This window comes from Poecilia latipinna, unplaced genomic scaffold, assembly GCF_001443285.1.
Source record: "Poecilia latipinna isolate Pla-1442-1.1 unplaced genomic scaffold, P_latipinna-1.0 Scaffold1922, whole genome shotgun sequence".
Classification (NCBI taxonomy): Eukaryota; Metazoa; Chordata; class Actinopteri; order Cyprinodontiformes; family Poeciliidae; genus Poecilia; species Poecilia latipinna.
The window spans coordinates 1-11,532 of record NW_015114538.1 but is presented as its reverse complement, the minus strand read 5'-3'; the positions used below and the strand labels follow the sequence as shown (position 1 = coordinate 11,532).

General features: G+C 40.3%; 2 protein-coding genes across 2 annotated transcripts; one reads left to right on the top strand and one right to left on the bottom strand.

The window, feature by feature from the left end:
* Positions 1-1,338: 1,338 nt before the first annotated feature.
* LOC106935169 (myelin expression factor 2-like) lies at positions 1,339-8,830 on the top strand. The gene is made up of 17 exons (XM_015015509.1): positions 1,339-1,559; positions 2,578-2,780; positions 3,554-3,606; positions 4,494-4,501; positions 4,602-4,695; positions 5,563-5,754; positions 5,839-5,992; positions 6,082-6,131; positions 6,223-6,283; positions 6,493-6,594; positions 6,742-6,780; positions 6,861-6,956; positions 7,074-7,145; positions 7,295-7,339; positions 7,808-7,986; positions 8,264-8,315; positions 8,464-8,830. The coding sequence occupies exons 1-17, from the start codon at positions 1,450-1,452 to the stop codon at positions 8,625-8,627; spliced, it is 1,674 nt and encodes a 557-aa protein (XP_014870995.1). The 5' UTR covers positions 1,339-1,449; the 3' UTR covers positions 8,628-8,830.
* Positions 8,831-9,100: 270 nt separating this feature from the next.
* LOC106935167 (sodium/potassium/calcium exchanger 5-like) lies at positions 9,101-11,366 on the bottom strand (the record flags this gene model as incomplete). The annotated part of the gene is made up of 4 exons (XM_015015507.1): positions 9,101-9,733; positions 9,810-9,911; positions 10,689-10,895; positions 10,987-11,366. Coding segments are annotated over 4 exons (1,012 nt in total), but the record flags the coding sequence as incomplete, so codon positions are not given.
* Between the last annotated feature and the right edge of the window lie 166 nt (positions 11,367-11,532).

Here is an 11,532-nt window from a genome sequence, read left to right as displayed (position 1 = left end):
ATGAAATATAATTTACAACCTATTATACAAGCAGTTAAGGAGGGGTCACCTTTCCCGGCACTAGGTGTAGCTGCATTTAGGTTTATTCCAGTGCAGAAAATATCTCCTCTGCACTCCCTTTCTGCAGCAAAGCAGAAACTCGCTTCATTTTAAAATAACAATTTGTTCAGGCAAATCCCACCCCACATTTCAAAAGATTTTGTGTTTACCGAAAAGTCAATGAACTAATAACAGGAGTTTTACTGTGTTTAACATAACTGCATAATCAGACAGATATCTGTATAGAGGTTTTTGTGTATAGGAGGAGAAACTCCAGTGGCTCAGGGCCTCCTGAAGATGAGCCTGAGAGGAGAGCTTCTGAGAACGTTCGGAGAGCAGTCCACTGCCCATTCTTGAATTGTTACAAAATCCAGGTTACTCTTGTCTGAAATGTCTGAACTACCAATTTAGATAAGGACGAACCAGCACTCATAACATATGACGGCTACAGCCTTCAGAAGAAGTGGATTTTTTCCCAGAGGATTTTTTGCAGTGGGAGTCCAGGATGAAGAGGATGCATTCATGATCTATCTAGTCCCTATACAGCTGAAGCAAGAGCCGCGTTTGCTTTCCTCCACCTGAGCTGCCCTTTGTTCTCTTGCTGTTTGTGTTGTTCATGATCAGGATCGCAAGGTGAAGTCGTAGAGAGGGGGTGTGTGGCTCAGAGATCTCAGGTTCTCATCTTTACTGTTTGTTTGCAAATGATATGGGCCTTTGCAGGCGTCTTCAAATCACAACCTTTAGCATACACCGAGGCACTCCGCAGTTGAGAGTGAAAGGGCTGGAATGAGAGTAATGCCCTCCAAGTCCGATGCTGCCGTGGTTCCGAGTTGGAAAGTGTGGAATAGGAGCCAGTGTTTCCCTTTGGAGTAAAAGTTGTAGTAAATTATTGATGGAAGGATGGCGCAGGAAATGAAAAGACAGTTTGGGGCTCTGTTGCCTTAATGGAGACATTTTTCCAGTATGTAATGTATGGTATCAGGGCTCAGCCTATACATCGATACATGGAGGTGGTTTGGACATCTGATCAGGATGCCTTCTGGATGACTCTGGAGGATCTTGCTTGCACTTTTTTTTATGTTGTTTTATACCCACTGTCTTTTAGATTAAACATGTTCAAGAAGCTTACCTCTGCCCTAATGTCTAAATGGAACGACACAGATGCCGTATGTTTGATTTGTAATAGTTTTTAATCCTTATTAACTTTGCTACGTTGATCACAACATTTCCCCCGGAATACTTTTGTAAATGAATTTGACTTCCCTCCTGCAGGTGGCAGTAATGCACCTTTCAGTTGGTTTGCAAACCTCCAGTTACACGCACCACGAAGGAGAGGAACAAAGCCTGCACATTTCAACTGCGTAGGAGCATCTTGTGAAGTGTGTGAGATTGCTTTAGGAAAATCTCAGCATGGCAGACATTGCAACTACTGATGAGGAGCCAAAGCAAGAAGAAACTACCGCATCGGTCCTCTCCGAGACGGATGAGACATCCCAGGAAACACCCAACGGCGTGAAAACGTGAGTAACAATGGTGCTGTGCTCCTCCCTTCAGGAGTTGCTAACCATATGAGCTAAAATGGAGGCTTTGGGTGCTAACTATTGTTAGCCTAAAAGTAACCAACTACTACTGCTGTAAAAAAAAAAAAAAAAAAACTATACTTTCGACTGTATGGTGGATATTATATTTACACACCATCTTAAGTCAGAAGAGTTGCCTTACAGATTTTAAGAACGTGGTGCTAATGTAAAACGCATAGCAATGGGCAAGCTATGCTAATTATTAGTTCGCTTGAGCTAACAAGGGTTAGCGAACACTTAAAATTCCATGCTTCGAAACAAATCTTGTTGTATAATAAACTTATATCAGGCTCATAGATAAAAATGTGTTGGTAGAAAGCACGCAGCTGCAGAGCTGCATTAACTCGGAAGTGTGTTTTCTGTGGCCTTCAGGTAGCGAAGATTAGCTTCCCAGTGATGATGAGCTAACATATTAGATTGTCAAAAACCCATAGCCTTAATCAAATCGCTCCGAAAACGTATATCTTGCCAGATCTATTAAAGTTCAATAAGTCTTTTTCAAACATTAATACATTTGTTCTATATTATTAACGTTAAGATATACATTTTTCACAGATTTAGACGTAATCTAATTCCTATTGTACTATATTTGGTAATGTAGAATTGCTTACATAATATCAGCATATGTAATTAAGCAAAAAAAACAAATATGTTTCTACCTCTGTGGGAAAGTTGACTGTTAATATGAATTGGGACTTAATATGACATTATAATGATGACTAAATTCATTGGTGTGGAATTGGCAGAACAGCAGTGATAAAAAATATATCAGGTATGTTGTAATTGTCTCACCTATACTGTATTAAGCAAAAGTGCTATTAAAACGGACTGACATTAAAGTGAAAGATAATAAAAAATGCAATTACTTATACTTGTATTATTGCATAATGTGATTGCAAGACTACAGTATGTCTGTCAATGGGTTATTCTTTAATGTTTGGCTCTTGTCGCTTCTTAGGGACAGCGAAGAAAGCAAGCAAAGCAAGGAAAAGCATGATGGGAAAGAGAAATCGTCCACCAGCAAAAGAGGAAATCGCTATCATCCCTACAAGGAGAAACACGGAGGGGAGAAGAAGAGTGCTCATAGGAATCGCGTGTTCATCAGCAACATACCTTATGACATGAAGTGGCAGGCAATCAAAGATCTCATGCGTGATAAAGGTAATGTCCCCAGGGATGGGGATGGTGTCTTCCCTTCTGTCATCTGATCTGACTAGAAGTTCTTGACCTTCTGATTACCAGATGGGCCGTCCTCCTTCTAGTCGTTTAGTTTGTAGTTTCTCTGGTAGTTCTTATAGCAAAAAAAAAAAAAAAGAAGAAATATAATAGTGTGATTTTTAGGTTATTGGTGTTCTAGTAAAATTCAGTTTGGGCTGATATGTGATAAAAAGGAGATGAACTTGGTTTCTTTGTTACCTTTTTTTTTTTTTTTTTTTTTTTTTTTTTTGGGGATTGTCAGCTCCAAAGTGAATCTCCAAACCAGTCTTAGAATTGATTGTTGAATGTTTATTTACGTTTTGTTTTTTTTGTATGTGCTGCAAGGCAAATCTTGATTGTGAATCAAAAATATTGTAATGTTTTCACTTTTAACCTAGGGGGGATTCAAGAAGCCATTTTTGAGCTTAAACGACAGCATTAAACACTCTCACTGCCATGAATGGAATCTGTTGCTAAACTGATCATGTTGAAGTGTTTTGAATTTCCCAGGTTGATTGTAGCTGTGTTTCTCTCTGGCCTTGGCCTTTGGGTGTCTCAGTCACTGCCCAGAAAGGCATGGTGTTGTCTGGTGGGATGTTGGTCTGGGCTGACTGTTGATCATTAATGGGACATCTCCATCCGTAGCGGCATTGCCAAGGCCAGCGGCGACTTGAAGACTTGGTGACTTAAATTACTTTTGTTCTTTTGGTATTTTTTCCTTTGTATGTCTCATGTAGTTGGTGAGGTTACATACGTGGAGCTCTTTAAGGATGCTGAAGGAAAGTCAAGGGTAAGTGATGTGGCCAACTTGCTGCACGAGGTTTTAAATGCCCTCAGCAGGCTCTCATTAATCATGTGCTCTTTTAGGTTCTGATCCTTTGGCTCTACTGAACTGGAGATACTGTATGTTGTCTTTAGAGCCTAATAGACGGATAAAGATAGATTTTTCACTTAAATGGGAGATGTCCTGTAGACTTTTGGAAAACGTAGCGCAAAGAACTCTGCCGAGTCAATTTTTGCATTTGTTGTTGTCATTTCAATTGGTTTAAAAGTTTGATTGTTTTTGGCCATTTTTCCAAACTGGAATGTGGGTTGTGGGATTTTTACCTGATTGGTTGAGCCTCATGTCAAAGAATCTTTATTTTTCACAATATGGCACAGTTTTCTCTTCAGTGGAGCGAAACTGTTTTGAACATTTTCTTTCTTTCTTTCTCAGTGTTTTTATATTAATTTGCTCACCTGCATTTCAGAAAGTAATTGTATACTAATGTAAGTTTCCTTAGTTGCTATAATAATTTTTTCGTTAATGTAATTGTGTTGCAGAGTAAAGGCTTTAATTGATAGTAATATGCTGTGCATATGAATGCCTTTTTAAATGAATTTGAACCAAAATGTCTTGTTTACTATTAAAACTCTACTGCATATTATCACAGATGAGCTCAGTATTTATAAAATGATGCTTTTAATGTTTTCAACAAACACAACCAAAAACCTCCAGCTCAAACCTCCAGCTCAAACCAATCTACATAGTTTGACAGTACATCTCTGAATGTTGTTGAAACCATGTTGATGCGTACACTACATATATTTTGTTCCATTTGACTTTAAACATGATATTAAATGTATTTTGTTTACTCCTTGGGTGCCACCTGGATTCTCCTGCTGCTTTCTGATCAGGGTTGTGGGTAAGAATCTACTTTATATTTCCAGACTTATCTTTAATTTTTTTATTTTCCCTTTAAAAAAAAACAAAAACAAATGTTTCCTGTTGTCTGCTTATAACAGTGTGGTAGAGTTCAAAGATGAAGAATATGTTAAAAAAGCCGTGTCAGCTATGAATAAGCATGACTTGAGTGGAAGACCGCTCAACATCAAAGAGGTGAGCGTAAATTATTTTCTGTCTAAACATTTTATTTGTGATGGGTTTTAACCAAATGTTTTCATGGTTTACTTTTAGTAGCGTCTTAATTTAAGGGGAAATAATTGTGAGCTGATTTAATTGTCTCCGGCCATAACAGATTTCAAGTTTGAAGTTAAGTTTGCAATGTGGGTGTAACGATACATAAAGCTATAGTGGTGCACAAGAACAAAATATAGAAAAATTTAAAGATTGTAAATGTTTAATCATGTAGAGTATTTAAATCTAGAAATGATAGCTGCATAAGTTAATATTTTATGCATAATTCTAAGATTCTATTAATGTCAGAAGCTTATTAAAGTCTTTCCTCTTTTTTTTCTTTTAAGGACCAGGTTTCAAACACAAATATAAATAAACTACCAGAGTTGCTATGGCTAAAACTTTTGTTTGTGTTTATAAAAACAGAGTCTGATTCCATCAGTTTAGCCTTTTTGTAGCTGCAGTGGAATCTGCAGCGAAATATGGATCATGTTGATGTTGTATAAACTGATCTCCACATGACGGATTGCTCTTCAGACCACTTTGTCGATGTCCTCATAGAAAATTGCTGCAGTTTCCAAATTTCTTTTCCCTGAGTGACGATCTCCATCCTTCAACAGCGAGGTTATCAAGTTACATCCAGTGTAATAAAAGGCTGCATGTAAAATTTTGAATGATTTTTTTCAGCTTTATTTTGTCACCCTTAGTCTACATAACGAAACATATTTATAATTATAATTGATTTATTTAGTTTTTGCCAAGTGACATTAAGTTTAAACTTGAAGCCTTTAGTTGTAGATTATGCTTTCATTTGTTTGTTTTTGTCTTGAAACATGTTTTGTATTTAAGGACTACGACGGTGAACACGCCCGGCGTGCTCTGCAGCGCATGGGAGGAGGTCAGCATGGGGGTCGTGGGCAGGACATGGTGCCTGGTGGGATGAACATTCCTCCTTCGATTGCCAACAACCCCAACATCCCGCCAGAGGTCATCCACGCGCTGCAGGCCGGCAGACTGGGGAACACCGTGTTTGTGGCTAACGTAAGATCAGAACCACGGGCCTTTGCTCCCTTCCAAGTAAAACAAAGGTTTAGTTTAAGGTACATTTGTGCTTGTGTTCTGCAGCTGGACTTCAAAGTGGGCTGGAAGAAGTTGAAGGAGGTGTTCAGCATGGCAGGTGTGGTGAAGCGAGCTGACGTAAAGGAGGACAAAGACGGGAAGAGTCGTGGAATGGGAACGGTTACTTTTGATCAGCCTCTGGAAGCTGTGCAGGCCATATGTATCCTTTAAAACCTAAATATTATTTTAAAAAAAGAAACACAACCTTCAAATATCTCATTTTACTTTTGTCCTTAACTATTGTCTCAGCCATGTTCAACGGCCAGATGCTCTTTGAAAGGCAGATGCACGTTAAAATTGTATGTCGAATTTAAATCTTATTTGAAATTATTGCCTCTAAACTCTGGCAGAGATCATAAACAATTTAACATTTTGTATATGAACTTGTAGGATGAAAAGTCTCTTCCTCCTGATGATTTCCTTCCAGTAGAAAAAGCACCACAGTTGCCACGTGAGTGAGTCTTTTGCTCTGTTTTTACTTCACAAAATTCTAATGTAGATGTTGAAAATATTAGAGAGGTTGGTAAACGGAAAGCACCATTGCAGGACATTTTCATTGTGATCTTTGAAGTGCAAAACATCATGAAAGGGGTGGATGATTTTAAATTTCAACCTTTTTTCATGGGATTTTTTTTTCTTTTTCTTTTTTTGATGTTTCAGGGGGCCTGGGTGGCATCGGCATGGGTCTGGGGCCGGGAGGGCAGCCCATAAATGCAAACCGCCTTAGTGGTGGAGGAGGAATGGGCTCCATGGGACCTGGAGGTCAGTCAAACACATGTTTTAGTTCCTTCATACTGTGACAATGCTGCTGTTCCTATTTACAAACTACCTTAAAGAAGGTTTTTATAAATGCGTAGGTTTTTGTGCATCGCTTTGATGTAGCCTCACTGAGACGTTCTTCTGCCACAGGTATGGATTCAGGTTACGGAGGAATGAGCAGGCTTGGAGGTAAGATTTTGTTTATAGGGTTTAGTTTAGTTGTCCCTGTTAACGACTAAACTGATCCCACTTAATGCTCTTTTTAACAGGAATAAGTGGGAGTGGAGGCTACGGCGGCATGGACAGCATGGGCAGCATGGGGGGCTTTGGAGGCAGGGACATGGCGCCAGTTGGCAGAATGGGAGGTAAGAGGGCATTTTCACTCAAAATGCACACAGATTAGGGTCAGTTCAGTCACATACAGATACAAGCCACTTCAGGCTGAGGGAAGGTTTTAACATGTGGGGATCTGTATCGATCAGGAATGGGCGGACTGGATCGGGACTTTGACATGCCCATGAGCCGAGGATTTGCGGATTCCTTTGGAGGAATGGGTAAGAGTGAAATTCATCCGTCGATTTCATATTCATTTATTAATTTATTTGTCTCATGACGTCTTTGAATTTTTCATCACACCTAACTTATTGTGTAAATTACCTGTTAAATGAATTAAATATGGACCAATGTACCTTCTCTCCTTTAGGTGGTAGTTTTGGAGGAGGCATGGGACACATGGGAAGTGGCTTAGGTACAGTAAGAACTCAAACCAGTTATTTTGAATGTTTCACAACTCTCTATCTAAATTCATATTAATATAAAGCACAATCCTGTACAGTAGAATCCGAAACAACCTGTTGGGTCATGTATAACTTGAAATAAATATATTTATGAAAGTCATTTAAGCATTATGCCATGTTAAACTCTTGACTTTTTAGCTTTAGTGTGGTTCATGGCCACGTTTTCATTGCAAATTGCAAAACAATCCAATTTGTCTGACAGTTTCCATCCCTCTGCATTTTTATTCATGTTTTATTATGTTTCAAACTAAAGTATCCTTTTAGCTTCAGTGGGGTCTGGTTATTTCAAATAGAATAAAAAGCTTTTTGGTCACTTCCCAATGATATTTAGTGCTAAAATCCCAGTCATATAAATCATAAAGATGGTGCACTGCTGGAATCCATTTCCTTGGTAAAGCATTCATGCTCCTGTATAACAGGTGGTGGAATGGGCAGCATGTCCATGGACAGAATGGGCCCCAGCTTCGACCGTGTAGGCATGTCGGGAATGGACATGAACCGTGGCTTTGGAGGCTACGGAGGTGGCGGACACATGGGTGGAGGCATGTCGGACAGGGGCTCAGGGTCCAAAGGTGGCTGCCAGATATTTGTGCGAAATGTAAGTGTGGCCAAAAGCTGCTAAAGTCTCATTTAGTGAATATTAGTAATGAAACTTTCAGCCAAATGATTCTTTTATTTTTTACCACTTTATTAATGTTCGTAGCACTTATATGTTTGAGGTGTACTGATCAGGGAGTCTGATTTTTCAGTATTTGACCTTCCTGTCCCGAGCTGATCAATTGAAAATGAGCTAATCTTAATCTCTGTTTGAAAGCATTGGTGCATCTCTACTTTCTGTTCTTTGCTATATGCTGATTGATAAATCTGTGTTGCAGCTGTCCTATGACCTGACGTGGCAAAAGCTGAAAGACAAGTTCAGTCACTGTGGTATGAATTAAATTTATGGTTTGATGCTTTGACATTTCAATGCGATTAACCGAAGAACTAACTAGTCTTCTATTCAGCCTTAACATAAACCATTTTTAATTGATGCTAGTTGCGTCATTCGGTCATTGCTGATTCTTGTTTCCTGCAGGTCAGGTGCTGTTTGCAGAAATCAAAATGGAAAATGGGAGGTCAAAGGGTTGCGGGACGGTGAAATTTGATTCTCCAGAGACCGCAGAGAAGGCCTGCAGGATGATGAACGGAACCAAGATCAACGGCCGGGAGGTGGACGTCCGCATTGATCGCAACGCTTAGAGATTTTGTAGAAACCCCCTCGTAACTCACTTTACACTTTCAGACACCCGTACCAATCATTGTTTTGTTTTAAAAACACTATGACTTCATGTTTCCCTGATTTCATTTGTTTTGTTGGTATACGACATAGCTGTTTTACCTTTGTTTTATAAACCGAGTTATGATTTGTCAGTTTATTTGAATAAATAAACTTTTTAATTTTTAAACTGTGTGCTTGGAAACTTCTTCAACTTGTAAGCTGGACCTAAGATTTTCGTCTTTTGAGTGTCATTTCTCAACGCCCTTGTGTGTCAGTTTCAAATTAGTAATGACATTTATCAGGACACTAGTAGATGTAAAGTTTTGTACATTTGAGGAAGTGGGGGGGGATAAATTCCCATTGTTTTAATCATTGCTTGATGATTTTTACTTTTAGTCATAAACATGAATGACTGTGTCAGAGTTTAGGATGTTTATAACAGGATGAATGGAAATTTTTTACTATTTATGGCTTGTCCTCCCTGGTGATAAAACCTTATCAGGCTGCATTTCTGACTCGACACAAGAAGCTGATACTTCTTAGGATGTTCAGTTTATTTTTGGACATGTTTATTTGAACTTTTGTTAAAATCTTGCATAGTAAAGATCTAAAGAGGTAACCAATCATGCATCCGCTTGTGTGGTAGTTTTGTAACTGGTGGCTTTGCTCTTTGACATTTGTTGATCTCGACAGCTTAACATTTTTGGTGGGTGCTGGGGGCCGTTGGCCTCAGAAAATGTCTTCAGTCCTAAAAAGGTCAGGCCTCAGTCACTGCACAGCCGTATGGGATTATTCCCAATAATCCCCATCTCGTATAAAATGGACAGAGTAGCAAAGAGGATGTAGCAAATAAGACTGACAATTCCCAACTTCCAGTCCAGCCTCCATCCGTTGATGTGCACCGCTACAAAAAGGAAGACGATGGAGAGAAGTAGCGTGGCTGAAATGAAGATCAGGCCAGTGCTGTTGACCTCTACTGGGGTGTTGGTGTCCACAAAGGCAGTCTTGATAAACCAAGGCAGGCCCAGGCACAGCATGTCAAAAACATTGGAGCCCACGATGTTGGACATGGCCATGTCAGCTTTCCCTGAAAAGCAGAAAATGTGGTTGGATGCTGTTCTGGTTCCGCTCCCATTGGCTCGGTTTTTCTTGGACAGTATTACCTTCTCTAGCCACCATCACACTGGCAACTGTGTCTGGTATACTGGTTCCAGCAGCGAGTAAAGTGAGTCCCATCACTGTGTCGGGTATGTCAAGGGTTTCACCTGTGAAAAGAACTCAGATTACATCTCCACCAACAAAAGCAGGCTTTGAAGGAGTTACCATAAATCTTATTGAATCTCTTCCAGGGCATGATATCTAAAAGAACATTCATCCATGTAATCAGTCTTCATAGTTTGCTGTCTCTATAATCTGAAGAAATCAGTTTTGCAGTTCATTCGTTTTAAAAAAACGTACATAATTATTGTCCGTGCTCTTTTGTCTTAAGTGTGTTCTTATCTGATGGGATACTAATCTCATTATGCTTCAGGAGACCTATGGCTCTCAAATGGCATCTGTCCTAATGTCTTGGTTCAGCTTTGCAGTTCACATTCCTATTGTACATAAAGACTGAATCTGTTCATGAAACACTTGCCGGGTATTGTGTGTACGTTCGGCACTCACATGACTTTCTTTAATCAGGGTCGTAATCCTTCTATGACTGGTTTGGCTCACACCCCACTGGAGCTACACTGTAGTAACCCTCATTCTCTGGGACAATGGCATCTCAGGAATTAACCAGCAGACCCACATGTGACTCTGCAAAGTAGACGTTTTTCTCACAAGTCTCAAACACTTGTGATCCACTATGGTTTGCTACAGAACCTGCTGGTTCAAGCCTTCCTTATACTGAAAACACACAACTATGGAGTACAGAATGATAATGGGTTGTGAATTTGGGTAGTCTAATTTTACATTTTGAGAAATGCTTTACACAACACTGAAATGAAGTGAGGACCTTCCAAAATTGTATTGAGGTCACCTTAAAACGGGCAACTTACCTACAACTGTGACCATCCAGACCAGCACGTATGTGAAAGCAGAGATCCAGACTGCTGACATGAAGAAGGTTATCATGAACCATTGTTTCCAGAAGCGTCTCCTGCAGTCGGGGATGGTGATGAAGAGCAGAATGATGACAGGCAGAGACAGAACCCACAAGATCCTTTTCACGTCACTCTCCGGTACAGCAAAGACGCTTCTTTGCTCTGTTGGGATGAAGATTGACAATAAGATCTGAGACACGGGATTAGAGCTGCAGTCAAAGACATCGTGCTGAGAAGGCCTTGTATTTTGTACCTTCAGTAATCTCATTGAGACCATGTAGGCTGAGCGACAGGTGAGAGTACCCCGAGTCGTCTTGAAAGATGCCGCTGTCTGTTCTGGAGCGACCACGGACTCGCAGGCTGGTATCGTTCCAGCCCATCAGGGGCTGCGTCTCACGCTTCTCAGCAGAACCTGAACCCAGACAGGTGCAGCACGGGCTCAGCTTCCTCAGGACAAACTCGCTGATGCGGAGGTCAAAGCACAGAACCACGATGTAGACCCCGTAGACCAGCAGTAGACAGGCTGCCTCGTACCTGTCAGCAGAATGGACGCAAACATTCAGTACCGGCTGAAGAAAAATCCCTTGATGATGCGTTTCATGGAGAGCCTCACATCTTTTAGTTGGGTTTCTTCTTGTTTAAGGGAAACTTTCCCCTCACGTTTCGCAACATGAATGGCCAGTGTGAGGGACTGCCTCAAAGCCAGTGACTATCCACTGTCCCTACATGCTCATCTAGGAAAAGTGAATACTGCAAGTCAATGACTCGATGCAATCTGCTGGGTTTTCTTGGACAAAAC